This window comes from Desmodus rotundus, chromosome 5 (assembly GCF_022682495.2).
Source record: "Desmodus rotundus isolate HL8 chromosome 5, HLdesRot8A.1, whole genome shotgun sequence".
Taxonomy (NCBI): domain Eukaryota; kingdom Metazoa; phylum Chordata; class Mammalia; order Chiroptera; family Phyllostomidae; genus Desmodus; species Desmodus rotundus.
In genome coordinates, this window is record NC_071391.1 from 5,819,318 (window position 1) to 5,834,551 (window position 15,234).

At 49.4% G+C, this 15,234-nt stretch overlaps 1 protein-coding gene across 13 annotated transcripts; it reads left to right on the forward strand.

The window, feature by feature from the left end:
• Nucleotides 1-13,693, forward strand: SF1 (splicing factor 1). Of its 13 annotated transcripts, none has more exons than XM_053923813.1 (14): nt 1-576; nt 2,061-2,189; nt 4,869-4,944; nt 7,891-8,043; nt 8,235-8,324; nt 8,685-8,868; nt 8,956-9,071; nt 9,175-9,282; nt 10,011-10,191; nt 10,432-10,705; nt 11,042-11,101; nt 11,222-11,401; nt 12,143-12,347; nt 12,778-13,693. In XM_053923813.1, the coding sequence occupies exons 1-14, from the start codon at nt 195-197 to the stop codon at nt 12,905-12,907; spliced, it is 2,268 nt and encodes a 755-aa protein (XP_053779788.1). In that variant the 5' UTR covers nt 1-194; the 3' UTR covers nt 12,908-13,693. The 13 variants fall into 13 exon arrangements, with proteins under 13 accessions (XP_053779788.1, XP_053779794.1, XP_053779791.1 ...); XM_053923819.1 differs by having other exon boundaries at nt 1-225; nt 10,432-10,709; XM_053923816.1 differs by having other exon boundaries at nt 1-225.
• Nucleotides 13,694-15,234: the final 1,541 nt, after the last annotated feature.

Here is a 15,234-nt window from a genome sequence, read left to right on the forward strand (position 1 = left end):
CCCCGCCCCGCCCCCGCAGTGCCCTCTCTCCTCCCTCTTTGTGCGTCTCGCGCCGCCGCCGCTCGCCGCCAGCCGCCTGAGGACGGGCTCCGCGCGCTCTCAGGCAGCGCAGTCGGGTCCCGTTTCCCCGGAAGGTTCGCTAAGGAGAAGCCGCCGCCGAGGAGGAGCCGCCGGTGCGGGTCCCCGGGGGCGCCATGGCGACCGGAGCGAACGCCACGCCGCTGGGTAAGCTGGGCTCCCCTGGCCTTCCATCCATTCCCAGGCCCAAAGGGGGCTTCGAGCCGGGGCCGTCTCCTGCCCCCGGGCCTGGGGCGGGGCTTCTGGTGCCGGGGCCGCCGCCTACCCCGCCCGTGGGCTCCGTGAGGGCCCTCACCGCGGCCTTCCCCTTCGCGGCGCTGCCTCCACCGCCGCCGCCGCCGCCGCCGCCCCCCCCGCCGCCTCCACCGCCCTCCTCGGGCTCCTCGTACCCGCCGTCGCAGCCGCCCCCTCCGCCGCCGCTCTACCAGCGCGTGTCGCCGCCGCCACCCCAGCCGCCGCGTCAGGATCAGCAGCCGGGTCCGGCCGGCGGCGGAGGAGGTGAGTCGGGCCGAGAAAGCGCGAAAGACGTCGCGCGAACGGGCCCGGCCGGCTGAGGGGCGCGCGGCAGCGGCGACGGCGGCTGCACGCGGCGGGGGTGCGCGCGCGCGCGCCCGGGGAGGCCCTGGCGGAGGCGCCACGGGGCGCGCGGCCTGTTTCTAGTACCTCGAGTGCGCACGCGCTCTGAGGGGACTTGGGGGGAGGGTTGTCTGGGCGGGAGGTTTGCTGTGCGCCGGCGCGGTGCGCTGCCTAGTTGCAGTCTGACCAAAAAGCTGGGTCGGGGGGCGGGGAGGACCCTGTTGCCCTCTAGCTCCTGGTGTAGGGGGTCGGGTGGCTACAGTGGCTGCTGGGTGTGCATGTCAGGAGGGTGGGAGGGGGTTCAGTGATGACGTAGGACATCCTCTTCCTGGTTGTAGAGGAGTCTGAAAGGAAAAAAAGTACTAAGAATAGCTCCTTTTTGTCGAGTGTATGGCGGGTTTTCACTACAGAGAGTGAAAGAGCCTGAAAGTCCTAAGGTTCAGATCTGTTGTGGCTCTTTTGGGGGGGGGGGATTCTTTTCCGCTAATCTCCCTAAGTTTATCTTAAGAGAAGTCCGATACATCTCATACTTGGGAGTGCACCCCCCGTCCCCCCACCCACCCCCCGTCCCCCGAAGTAGAATGATGTGTCTGTACCAAATGTGTAGGGAGTTTCTACCTGTGTGTTGGGGAAGGGGGATTTGGTTGCTGTCGTAGTTTGTTCCTTGTCGAACTTTTGGTGTGTCAGATGCTAAGTGTCCAACTACCCAGGAAATTTGGAAGCTGATCTCCATTAAGCTTCTGAAGAAGAAAGTGACCTTGTCGAAGAATCCCGCCTGGAATAGGTTTAGTCGTGTTGTAGCCCAGTAAGCCCAGTTGTAAGGTGGGGAGTGGAGGTGGGAGGAGCCAGCAGTCCCCCAATATAACTTTATAAATTTGTTTGGCTATTGATTCTACTCTTGTCTCCCCTGGGGCTTTTCTTTTTTTTTTAATTTTTATCGTTATTCAATTACAATTGTATGCCTTTTCTCCCCATCCCTCCACCCCACCCCAGCTGAACCCACCTCCCTCCCCCACCTCCACCCTCCCCCTTGGTTTTGTCCATTTGTCCTTTATAGTTCCTGTATCCCCTGGGGCTTTTCAAGTATTGATGGATGATGTACATATTTTTCCAACACTTAATTTACCTATCTGAAACTTTATGCTTTAAGATTTGTTACTTTGTTTCTATAATTTACAGTTTCTCTGAAACGTTAACTTTTTGGACCCAGGTCCAGGTGCCCTTATAGTGGCCATATCTTGATTTCTGAGGTTTGTCTTCCATTCTTGGTCATTTACATTTTAGGTCAAGTTCTTGGTTTCACAGTCTGCTGAGTTGTGTGTAATGTCATAAGTATCTTGAACTGCCTGTTGGTAGTTACTCTGGTGGGGTTGTACTTGCATCTGATGGACTTCGTTTGCTTTTAGACTTCCCAAGTAAGAAGCGGAAGAGAAGCCGCTGGAACCAAGACACAATGGAACAGAAAACGGTGATTCCAGGAATGCCTACAGTCATCCCCCCTGGACTTACTCGGGAACAAGAAAGAGCTTATATAGGTAAATACACGTTCTGCACCCAAATGCGTTTTCAAATTTGTAATGTTCTGAATGACATTTTATCTGTTTTAGGTTTGGTACTTTAGAGTTTTCTCTTTTGAGATGATGTATGGTCAAGTGGACTTTCACGACTTTCACATAATCAATCCTTCAGTTTTTGCTCTGTGGGTCCTGCATTTGCAGCTCCTTGCTATGGTCTGTTGGTAACAGCAGTGTTCTCCATGAGTGCCAGGAAGGTAGACTGGCCCACTTAGGAGTGAGAATAGTCCCCAGTTTAGAACCCTACCTTTTTCAGCTGCTGTCATTGCCAGTTGATGAGGTGAGTGTCTTGTTCTTCTGGACACAGCCCCAGTGGAGAACACTGCAGGTATTGTAAAACCAGATGACTTTTTCACAGCATGGCCTTTCACCATAATTTCATATTCCTCCCTTTCCCTAAAATGTGGTCTTTTACTTTTTATAGGTACTTTCTGAAAGGAAAAAAAAACCTCAATTTTATCAAAAAGTGGTTCTGAAAGTGTTCACAGTACGCCCCCTTTTACTATTTTATTGAGTTTAACCTTTCCTTCAGCATTTTTTTCTGGTTTGGTTTTTGGAGAGCTGTCTTAAAATGAGGGCTCTTGGTGTTTACTACTAAAGAACTCCACTGGGAAAGGGGTACTGCTTGGATATGGAATGAGGTGGTAGGATAAAAGATCTTAACTGTTGGGGAAATTTTAAGGATTAATAATGGCTGTCCACAGTGGAAATGAAATTAACCTCAAAATTACTTTTTTTTAAATACAAGGTTTTTAAAATGCAAGTTTGACCTTTATTCATGTACCTGCGCAGCGGTCTCAAAACAGTTCACTTGATAAACATTTCCTACCAACCAAATAAACACCCCCTGTGGAGTAAATTAGGACAGTGGTTTCCTACCTCCCTGAGGCCATGGCCTTCACAAGTAAAACACTTCAAGGCTGGCATGTTGTTACTGTTGAGGATCGTAACGTCTTCCATCTCTTAGACTGTTGAGGATTTGAGGTGCTGAATCATCTAATCACAGTACTAATATTTTCTTTCCCTACTATTTGTATCTACACCCAGCTACTCTTAGGTCTCGTAGTAGACAGGTCTGGATCTTCACAGCCTTGTGCAACTGTCCCTTGTGGAACAATATTTCAAGTATACAAGCAGACTTAGAAAATGGGAAAACAATCGTTCTTTACATCTCCAGTTCTCCCTGTGGAGGGAGTTAATACAGTGAGCCCGCAGGACTGTTTATAGCCACAATCAGTAGCTGGAATCAAAGCAAGGACTGATGTAGATCTCTACTCCAAGGAAGATAGTGACTTTTTGATTGAAGTGCCAGCTATTTTCTCAAATCAGACCCCACGGCCCCATAGACCATTTAGGAGGAGAACTGCTTACCCCACACGAAGGTGACTTTCTCCTGGAGTTGAGCTTCATACTTAACTGCCAAGTTAGAGCTTTCTGGCATTAAAGAACGTAGGGAGGCATGTGTCTTTTGCCCCTCACAGTACACACTGCCTTGTGCAGCATGCCCTTCGTATTTTTTCAATATTAATGTGGATTTTCATTTCTTCAGATTTGAATGGATGTATGGCGTAGCCCTGTGGGATGTATTTAAAGTTAGAAGGGTACCTTGGGTGTTAATCTTGTCTTGGAGTAAGTTCAGTTTTAACCCAACCTAGTAAGACTTGCTCTTACTAGAGATGCCTGCTCAGAACCCTCAAATGCTGCAAAGGTAAGGAACAGGTGGTTGTTCACGCTGAAGAAAGCGATCTAGCTCTGAAGGTCCCGTTGTTTTAAGTAATCAACTGGGGAGCATTTCCCTGAGTCACTGAACTTTTGTGAAACCCTCATGTCTCTTTCTCATGTGCAGCCTCATTTGTCAAGGTCTGAGGGCCACCGTTCTCCCTGACCCACACTTTCCATCCTCTACACCCTATTTTATTCCCACATAAGGAGCAAGTCTAAAAACAGATTTCTTGCATCTTCACCATCACCGGTTTATTACGGTACATGGGTTGTCATCTAAAGTTTGAATAAAAGCACAAGGTATTGGGAGATCCCTACTAGTAAGGATCTGGTTGTACAGAAAGTTCCTATGAGGTCTTAAACTGGTTATTACATGTCTTGTATAAAGAATTTTAAGCCTAATATCAGTGAAAATGGTCTCTGCTTGACTGGTATTTTTCCTTGTCCCACGTTAATTGGGTCATATTGGGTTATGCTTAGTATTTAATGAAGAAAAATTAACTCAAGAGTCTTGCCCTCAAGAAATTAATTTGGTGGGAACGGGGTATCAGTGATAACTTACGTGGTTTGGTTCTGAGTGCCAAGTGTTATAGCAAGCCTTGGTGAGGAGGGAGAGGTGAGACATCTAATAATTGCTTTGATGTTAGCCTTAGCGAATAGTCTATACTGCTAACCCCTCTTCCAACAAACTGTTTGCTTCCTTAAGTGATAACCATTTTGAAGTGAAAAATATCTGTAGATGTAAATGGACTCCTGCCGATAGATGGTTGGGAGTTTTTGCCTCAATGTGTTCACTGATCAATCGTCCCTTTCAAAGTCTCCGAGTTCTTCATGCTTGTTGTTGAGATTTGAGATGTTTTTTGGTAACATTGTCTTTTTTCCATCCTTTTTTTTCTTTCCTAACCTGGTTTCTTCCAGTGCAACTGCAGATAGAAGACCTGACTCGTAAACTGCGCACAGGAGACCTGGGCATCCCCCCTAACCCTGAGGACAGGTTGGGAAACAGTTTTAACCAGCTGACAGTAACGCTTTTACCTTTTTCTCAATACGTTTTACTGGTGGCAACATATTGTGTCATTTCAATAAAATCCTAGTAAGACGACTGGTACTCTGACCATTCTGGGGAGTAGGGCTTAATTAGCAGTATATATAACCACTCATCAGTTAGAAAATTGGAATGAAACTTAATTACTAGCAGAATTAAAAGTTACAGGAAAATGGACAACTGGTTTCCAATTGGTAAGCATGTATGTTTTAACCTGATTTGCCCACCTGTAGGGATAGTGAGGTGGGCCATTAACCAGCCTTTTCAGTACCTGCTTTGGCTGAAAGCCCAGGTGTAAGAATTTTTCTCACAGGTACACGATGCAGGGATTAAGAATATTTTTGAGCATCACTGAATTTGAGCAGGCCAGAAACTTTAAATCTGGTCAGCTCATTGCTACAATCTTCCTGCTCATGGTTTTGAGATGGTTTTAAAATAGATGAGATTTCTAACCAATTTGCTTCACTACCAGTTAATTTTCAGCCTTGGCCATTGCCTGGGAGTTTTGAGAGGGACCAGAATATTCAACCTGTTTGGGGAAGGCAATCCTAAATTACTTTCCCCTACCCCCACTTTTAAGGGGAATGCGGTCCTCAAACAGCTGTGGTCATGTTTTCTCAGTTTCCAGTTTCACCTATGAAAGGAAAGTCTGTCAAGGGAAATGAACTTTTTTAACAGGGATTTTATTGGCTGAGCGTGGTCTTTGAACAGCTAAAATCTGGTCCATTTAATTGGAAGGGCAATGAAATTTCTCTTAGGCCATGCAGCAGAGTTGAAAAGACTGTGCTTTAAAAACGATTGGTTTTGGTTTTTGTTATTCAGTTAATATGTTGTTACATCAGAAAGATGTAATGATTTTAGAGGTCACTCTTACACATTTTTCTGCTGCCCTTTGCCAGGAAACAAATTTATTGACTTAAATTATATTATTTTTTCACCTGTAGATTTTGGTTTGGAGAGTTGTGTTTTATATTTCTTGACTTTTTTTATAAAGATTTGCATTGTAGGTTGTAGACCACAACTGTTCAGTGCCTTTTTGGCCTTTTTTCCTTTGATACTACAGCTACAGGTTACCAGGCAATTCCTCAAAAGGTTGAATTTTTAACACACCTTTGCTTCCTGGAGAACTGGGGTTAGAACTTAGTTCATCTATATGATGCCTACTCAAAATGAAGAAGTTGGGCCAACCTTAACCTTTAGAATATCAGCTTTTGCCTTTCACATTCATAATTTGGAAAGAGGGTAAACTGTTTTGAGGCCTTTAAAATGACCATTTTGTACTGGTAAAACTTGTTTTGGTGATAAGCTAGAAACGCTTCATTCTAGACAGTTATCAGGTGGGAATTAGAAATGTCAAGCATGCTAGAAATAAAACCAGAGCAGACTTTTTCTCCCTTGTATTCAGAGTCCCTAATGCCTGATTGGTTTTGCTTTTGAGCCCAGGTTGGAGGGAAATGCATGAGTTTCTTACCTTAATAAGATTATTTCTAAAGAAGGTGTATCTTTAATATTAAGCCACTCTATGCCATTTTGATGTTGCTCAAGTCGCACAGTTAAAAATGTTTTAAAATTGCTTGTAGACTTAAATGTATAAGGTGATAGTCTAATAAGCTGGGGTATGTTTGCTTTTGTTCACTATTACTGGATTGTGCTAACAGTGTATACAAATGCTAGAAACGGAGGTGTCATTTTAGCCGTCATTAGCCATGAACAAACCTGACCTTTTATTCCATCGTGTGTGTAACGGATGACATGGTTCCCTTTAGGCTGAAGACAGTGGGCGCAGCCGAGTTCAGTCCTTGCTCTCCAACTAGGCAAGGTTCTCAACTAAACCAAGGGTGTAGGAATCTTGACTACTTTCAGGATGTTTTTTTAATAACTTGATGCACATGGTCTCTTCCCTTCTTGCAGCTGCTACTAAATTTTCATTCAGAATATCAAGCTATGGTCCTTTTTGTAATCTTAACTCAGAATTCTAGGAGTGTGACTTCTCTTTTTTTATTACCGCAAAATCCAGCTGTGGTAAACTGACCATTTTATCATTACTATTTTTTTACTTATAGCAACAGCATTTTACTCCTTAAAAAAAGAGAGAGAGAGAGAGAAAATCTGCTTTCTGGACTTGTAAACTCTGGTGGAGAATCATAGGTTTTCCCCTCGCTGTTTGCAGGTTCAGACCTTAGACAAGTATTTGACCAAATCTGCATTTGCAGCCTCTCTCAGAAGCTGCTTTAGCACTTTAACGTTTTTCTCTACCCAGACTCCCCAACCTCGAACAGCCAGAAAACAGGTTGACTCCTGGGCCTTGGACACAGCCAGTCAGGCCATTGAAGGAAAAGCAGAGATGAAGCCTTGAACCACCTCTCTCCATTGTGGGGGCCAAGTAGCTGCAGTAGCCTTGAGTCCTAGTTGCATTGGGTTAAAGAGCTCATACTTACCACGTGGTAGCAGGGGTATAGACACTTCCTGATAGGGCATGAGCTCTGCAGGAGTTACCATTTTACCTAAACTTGGGGTTTCCGTGGTTCATAAAGTTGTAATATTGTAAAATTTTTTGCAAATGATAAAAATCCTCTGGGAAGAAGACTCCAGAGAGTACTGTCCTTGCCATTTGCAGTCCAGAGACTCCCCGAGAAGGACAGACTTTTTCCCCCTCATCGTTTTTAAAAGCAGAATCATTTTTTTCCTTTCTCACATACACACGCCAGTTTCCCTAATGCTAAGCCAGCTCCCAGCTCCCCATCCACACGATCTTGAGTAGCACACGTTATGGTCGGTTCCTCCGAGAGTGTTGTGTTAGGGTCTGAGGCAGAGGGGCTGGGGTACTTCTTATAGCCTGTGTGGGAGTGACAGAAAGGTGAAGGTAGAGCAGTGACGGTGGTCTGTTTCCCACAGGTCCCCTTCCCCTGAGCCCATCTACAATAGTGAGGGGAAGCGGCTTAACACACGTGAGTTTCGCACCCGCAAAAAGCTGGAAGAGGAGCGGCATAACCTCATCACAGAAATGGTTGCTCTCAACCCTGATTTCAAGCCACCTGCAGATTACAAGTAAGCAAAGGGGCTGAGTTGTCTGGGAAAGGACACGTGTACATTGTGCGTGACTTGGTAGAACAGTTTGGTACTAACTACTTACCTCTTGCCCCTAATCACCTATAATTAATGTATGGTGCCAAGGGTTCTGGATGAGCCATTGTCACCTCTCAGAAATGTGCAGAGTCAATGAGTCTTTTCTTCCTTAGACCTCCAGCAACACGTGTGAGTGATAAAGTAATGATTCCACAAGATGAGTATCCAGAAATCAACTTTGTGGGGCTGCTAATTGGGCCCAGGTAAGTAACTTCTAGCTTATGGGATATAAAATTCCTGAGAACCTATGAGGTGTGTCTATCTTGTGCCAGACTGGATGCCATTGATGGCACCTTCCCGTTTTGGGTAGGACCTTTGGCTGAGTTCTTGCCTTTGTGTTAGAAAAATCTCTTTAACTTCCTCATTTTACTGCAGAGAAGGCAAATCTTGAGGATGGCTGTGGCTCACCTTAACTTAGAGATCATGCATCTCTTGGTGGGAAAATCCAAATCTCTGCGGTTGTGGTTTTCTGCCAGTGTGTGATCAGCCTGCCTTCTGTCCCCTCTGGCATGTGAATTTGCACTTCAGGTATATAACAGCTCAAATCTTTCTGCCTCTGATAGAGGAAACACATTGAAGAACATAGAGAAGGAATGTAATGCCAAGATTATGATCCGGGGGAAAGGGTCTGTGAAAGAAGGGAAAGTTGGGCGCAAAGATGGCCAGATGTTGCCTGGAGAAGATGAGCCACTTCATGCCCTGGTTACTGCCAATACCATGGAGAATGTGAAGAAAGCAGTAGAACAGGTGAGAGAGCCAGAAAGGAAGTCTCTTGCCAGAAATGCTAGGTGGTGGTCTTAGCACTTACATAACTGCCCACTGTGTTTCTATTAGATAAGAAACATTCTGAAGCAGGGTATTGAGACCCCTGAGGACCAGAATGATCTGCGGAAGATGCAGCTTCGGGAGTTGGCTCGCTTGAATGGGACCCTTAGGGAAGATGATAACAGGTATGTGGTCAGTTAAGAGGGGAGTACAGGGAGACCTGAAGAGCCTATGGAAGTAGGGAGGATTGGCCATAGCCCCGGAGTTGACTTTTTTTTCTTTCAATAGGATCTTAAGACCCTGGCAGAGCTCAGAGACCCGCAGCATTACCAATACCACAGTGTGTACCAAGTGTGGAGGGGCTGGCCACATTGCTTCTGATTGCAAATTCCAAAGGTGAGGGGCTGCAGTCATGGTTTGCAGGTAGCCTGTGGGGTACAGGACAGCTTTTCAGCTTGTTGGTTGGCTTCTATTAACGAGTGGATCCAAGAGCAGCTTTCCTTTCTGTGAATGTGGTCTGTAATGGTGTGATTTAAAGCTTAAGATGATTAGGAACAGTCTGTGCAGAACACCCCTATTTAATTGCTCATCTTGAGCCCAGGGAAACTGGAGACTTCCATTCTGGGTATGTGTTTTTACTGTGGCTCAATATTAAATTAAGTGCCTTTTTTGCTGCTGAAGGTTGGTTTAAGAAGATTAACAATGTAAGGATTTTGATCAATTGCAAGCCAGCACTTGATAGCAACATTTTCCACTTTGGGTGGCTTCGTTAAGGCCTGGCAGCTGTGTTCCAGTGTTGCATAGATTTCCTTCCCTCAGACTGGTAATGCAGAGTTTGATGAAACTTGCTATTTAGAAGAACCTGCGCTCTGACTGGCATGGCTGGTTGTGGTCTGATGCTCACTGTCTCCTCTCTTCTTGCCTCAGGGGTCTCTGCTATGGCAGAGGTACATGTAATCCCAGATGCAGAGCTGGGCCTACAACTGGAGGGCTGATGAGACTGTTTTGAGGAAGGTGTTAGAAAGGACGATTGAGTTACTCAAAACCTCCTCTGTGTGAATTCCTCAGGGTAAAAGTTTCCTTAATGATTTCCCCTCTCTTTGTGTCCCCCACCCCACCTTCAGGCCTGGTGACCCCCAGTCAGCTCAGGATAAAGCACGGATGGATAAGGAATATTTGTCCCTTATGGCCGAACTGGGTGAAGCACCTGTGCCCGCATCTGTGGGCTCCACCTCTGGGCCTGCCAGCACACCTCTGGCCAGTGCGCCTCGGCCTGCTGCTCCAGCCAACAACCCACCTCCACCGGTGAGCTTCAGGAACTGGTTCTGAAGGCCTGGCCCCGTATCTTCCTCAAAGATTGGGGGCTGTGGCCAGGTACCTTGGATATGGCTGGCAACATTGTTCTTCCGGGATGTCAGGATGTTTGGGGACCTCACTTTGGGAAGATTCTGTCCTTGTGTATTGGTCCTCCCGCATAGCCGAAAAGAACAATGTTGCCACCAGGGGGAGCAGGCAGGGACATTGGCTGGAAATGCTCTCACATAGTCTCTCATGTCCACCACCCAGAGCCGCCCACCCTGGATGAATTCTGGCCCTTCAGAGAGTCGACCCTACCATGGCATGCATGGAGGTGGTCCTGGTGGGCCTGGAGGTGGCCCCCACAGCTTCCCACACCCATTGCCCAGCCTGGCAGGTGGCCATGGTGGACATCCCATGCAGCACAACCCTAATGGACCCCCACCCCCTTGGATGCAGCCGCCGCCGCCACCGATGAACCAGGGCCCCCACCCACCTGGGCACCATGGCCCTCCTCCAATGGGTAAGTAAGTGTCAGACCAGAAACCTTGGGGCTTTGGGATAAGCAAGTATTACAGCAGGTCATGGTGAGCTAGCAGCAGTTCTCAAAAGTGGCTGAGTATTGCACTAGGTCTTTTGTCAAGGCTTGGTGTCCAAGAGGAGCAGCAAGACTCCATTCTGATTAAGAAAGAACTTTCTGTGTGGGGTGGGCATAGGCCTATCTCACAGGCAGAGTTCCGGAATTGCTTTTGTAAGAGTAGTAACTGCAAGCTGTATGGCTGAATAAGCTGTTGGTGGGGGCGTCTTCCCTGGTCAGTTCAAATGTCCTGCTAAGTCCCTGCTCTTTCCTTCCATCAAGATCAGTACCTGGGAAGTACGCCTGTGGGCTCTGGGGTCTATCGCCTGCATCAAGGAAAAGGTAATGGAGCCAGCCTGACATCTGCTCATTTGGGGGCATCACCTAGGTCTGGGAATGAATGGGGTTCTGTCCCACAGACCTCATCCCAGTGGCCTCACCCTTTTCTGTACCTACCTACAGGTATGATGCCGCCGCCGCCTATGGGCATGATGCCGCCGCCGCCGCCACCGCCCAGTGGGCAGCCCCCGCCCCCACCCTCTGGTCCTCTTCCCCCATGGCAACAGCAGCAGCAGCAGCCTCCTCCACCCCCTCCGCCCAGCAGCAGTATGGCTTCCAGTACCCCCTTGCCATGGCAGCAAAGTGAGTGGCATATTTTGGGCTTGTGGGGGTGGGTGGGAATGGGGGGGGGGGCGCTGAGAGGCATGAGAGAACCTCACAGCTCACACAGGCAGGCCGGCACCTTGGGGTGAGACTCTGATCTCTGCTGGGGGTGTAAACAAAGGGCCTTGTAGCCCCTGGGGGGTCTTGGGGAGGAGATCTGATGTTTGATGTGGTTGTGTCTGGGGACCTGGAGGGGGGTCTGCCATAGTAGGTAGGGTGCCAGAAGTCCAGGCTCTCACTGGCTGAGTGAGCCAGCTGGCTCAAACCTGTTCCTATGGCCAGGGCGGGTGGTGCTGCATGCATGTTCTGGAGAGGGATGTGACTGGGGCCTGACAGACTGCAGGGATGGGACCTGGCAGTGGGGAGAGTAGCTGTGACCTTGAGGTTGAATGTGCCGTTCGGTGGTGGCGGCGGATGGGCGGAGGGATGTCAGAGCCCGTTCTTGTGTCTGGTACCTTCTTGCCAGCCCTCCCTGGGGGCATCGGTGACAAAGGGCTTACTCCGTTAAGCCCAGAGACCTCGAGGCTGGCCCCAGGGTAGTCCTTGCCCACCCCTTCACTCCCCATCACCAGGACAGCCACGCCCGCCCGCCCGCCCCCCACCACCGTACCGCATGCCAAGCAAGGAGCAGGCGCCTCTCGCCCCCATCCCAAGGCAGCAGCCGCAGAGAACCGCGGTGTGCCCCCGCGCGTGTGACCTTGGGCTTCTTTACCACCCCAGATACGACGACTACCACCACGAGCGCTGGCACAGGGTCCATCCCGCCATGGCAACAGCAGCAGGCGGCTGCCGCAGCTTCTCCAGGAGCCCCTCAGATGCAAGGCAACCCCACTATGGTGCCCCTGCCCCCCGGGGTCCAGCCGCCTCTGCCGCCCGGGGCCCCTCCCCCTCCGCCGCCTCCGCCGCCTGGTTCCGCCGGCATGATGTATGCCCCACCCCCCCCTCCTCCGCCTCCCATGGACCCTTCTAACTTTGTCACCATGATGGGCATGGGGGTGGCGGGCATGCCGCCCTTCGGGATGCCTCCAGCTCCCCCACCGCCTCCACCACAGAACTAGACTCGGTTTTTTAAGAAAATATATATTATATAGAGAGAGAATTGGTCTCGTTTAAACACACGCCGAACCTCACCATATGGAGCCAGACATTGGGACGCACGCATGTGATTGGGTGCACGCATGTGTGTGTGTGCACGCACCGGGCTGGGCCAAGTGACTGAGGACTCGCTTGGGTACGGGCAGGTGGTAGTAGGGGCGCCAGCTTGTGCTTTCCTGGCGCCCCGTAGCATCGAGTGTCTTCTTTGTCTTTCTCTCCTCACCCAACTCCCTTTGCCTCTCCCCAAACTGGGCCACCAGGATCCCTCCCCGCAGCGGCGATGGCCCGAGCCATGAGAGTGAGGACTTTCCGCGCCCATTGGTGACCCTTCCAGGCAGACAGCCTCAGCAGCGCCCCTGGTGGACAGGATGGTTCGGCAAAGCAGCCTGAGTTATTTTTGTGGATGGAATCGGAACACGCTGGCTCCATATTGTGAAATTTTTATTAATTTTTTTCTTTTCCCTTTGTTATTTCCTTATCTCTTCCTCTCTTCAGACTCCGTCCAAGGAGACGCTCTCCCCGGTCTTCTGCTGCAATCAGATTCCTTTTTCTTTTCTCCATTCCTCACTCTTCTCTTTCCAAGGAGAGAGGAGCAAATGGTTTTAGGCAAAGGCCTTGGCCAGTAATGTCAGGCTAGTTGGGAGGGGTTGTTCTTTGGCTCTTAAGATTTACAAGGGGCCATAGCCACCCTGAGGGTTTTTTTTTTTTAAGTGTGGGGCTTTGTCTCTGCTACCCTCATAGAGTAGAGGCTTAATCTCTAGATCTGGGGTCCATATCCATCCTGACACCCCTGCCAATGGTAGGGGTGGCTGCTCAAGCCACCTTGGGCTTGTCTGCCAGTCCAGAGAGTCATTTCCATTTTCCCAGAGCACCTAAGCTGCCTCATAATTCCATTTGTTCCTCTCCTTCCTGGAAGGGTTCCTTTTAAATTTTCTTTTAATCCCAAATGTCTGAATGTTTTTGCAGTGTCTAGGGTGTTGAGTCCCTTGTTTTTCGTTCTGCTTCCCCCCCCCCCCCCCTTTTATGGAGTGATTACGTTGACAACAATGTATAATGCGCGTTCTCTTCACTGGTTTATCTGCAGAAATTTCTCTGGGCTTTTTTTTCGGTGTATGATTCAACACTGCGTTAAAGGGGGACGTTCCATTGAATAAAAGAGCAGTGTGGTTTTCTGGGTCTGTTTCTTTATTTTCTCTTAAATCCTTCCCACCCTCCACGCCCCCCCCCCCCCCCCCGCACCCCATCACCATCAACGTCACCAAGGCTACCTATGTTCAGCCCATGGCCTCAGTTGTCCCCTTTTCCCTGGAGAACCTGTGGGGCATTAGCTAAGGAAGCCTTCTGCCTACCTGCCTATGTGGCTTTGTTGGGGGAAGCAGAGTGTGTGGGCATCCCCACCACCTCCCTCTTGTGTACTAGTTAATAGCTGAGAACCAGCTTCTCCCTGGTTACCCCTCATCCTCCTGGTCCCTGTCCTTTTGAAGGCATTTCCCTGGAGCTTAGACCCCACCATATTTGATGAGCTCCAGTTGTGATTTGTGCCTGGGAGCTGCCACCCAGCTAAGGCCCTGGGCCTAGGGGGAGGCATCAGCACTAAAGGTCAAGCCAGTCTAATCCTGCCTGTCAGACACAGAGCAGCTAAAATTAAAATCGCCAAGTGGCTTTTCTTTCTCTGTTGGTGACTTGTAGCCTGCCAGCACTGCAGGCTTTGGGGAGTGGAGGGGGCAAGAGAAAGCGCCCCACCTTCTGCCTTGTAAGCACTTCTTTAAGAGTCTTAGGCTGTATTCTTCCATGTCAGGACAGTGCCTGTGTGGCACCAGGAAAATCCATGTCTAGTCTCCACAAGGTAGTGAGGTCCTCACCCTGCTGCACTGCCCCTGGGAGAGCTGGGCCTTCCCTGGCTGCCTTTCCTCCTTCCTTCGGGGAGGCTAATGGGTGGGACAAGGTGGCAAGCTCCTGCTGCTCTCAGCAGCTGACCAGTGGGGACAACTCTGGTCTGGGCTGCTTTCCAGCTTCAAGCCGGAGTGGGCCATTACTGTTGATCTGGAGCAAAGCCAAGGTGTCTGCACCTCTTCCAGGGTACCTGTTTTTGCTGTAGGCCTACAGCGTTGAGGAAGCCTCAGAAAGTTCAGTAGGTTCCCTAACCCGGCTCTAAATCTCAGTTGACTAGAAGGAGGAGGGGAAAGTCTTTGTCCTTCACTGATGGAATGGAGACGGGGCTCAGGCCTGGCTACCTTCTTTGACCTTGGCTTCACCTCATTGCTTCTCCACAAGCTCGGTTTCCCTGGTGGGCTCATTGGGCGGTTAATTAGCTCTTTGAAGCTCTGGAAGAGGCAAAGTGGCGCTATGTGGGTTTTAGAAATAAAATCAATAAATGACTTAACCACAGCCCAGCTATCTCCTCTGTCTTTGTCCCCTGGGGCCAGCTCCATTCCTGTGCTCGCTCTCTCTTTGCTCTCTACCGTCAGGTTTTAAGATTTTGGAGAGTAACAAAGTGCCTGACTGAAGGCATCAGTCTTGGGCCTTTCTCCAGGCAGCTCAGGGCTCTGAAATGTCAGAGGAGAGATGGCAGGGAGGCTTGGCCAGAACAGCAGCCAGACGCCTGCCTTTGTGGCAGAATGGGGAATGCTTTCCCACCCGCCCAGAGGCACCCAGGGTGGAAAAAGGCCTCTGCGGGACCCAGTTACAGAGGACTGGGTACCCCTTGTTCCTGTTGG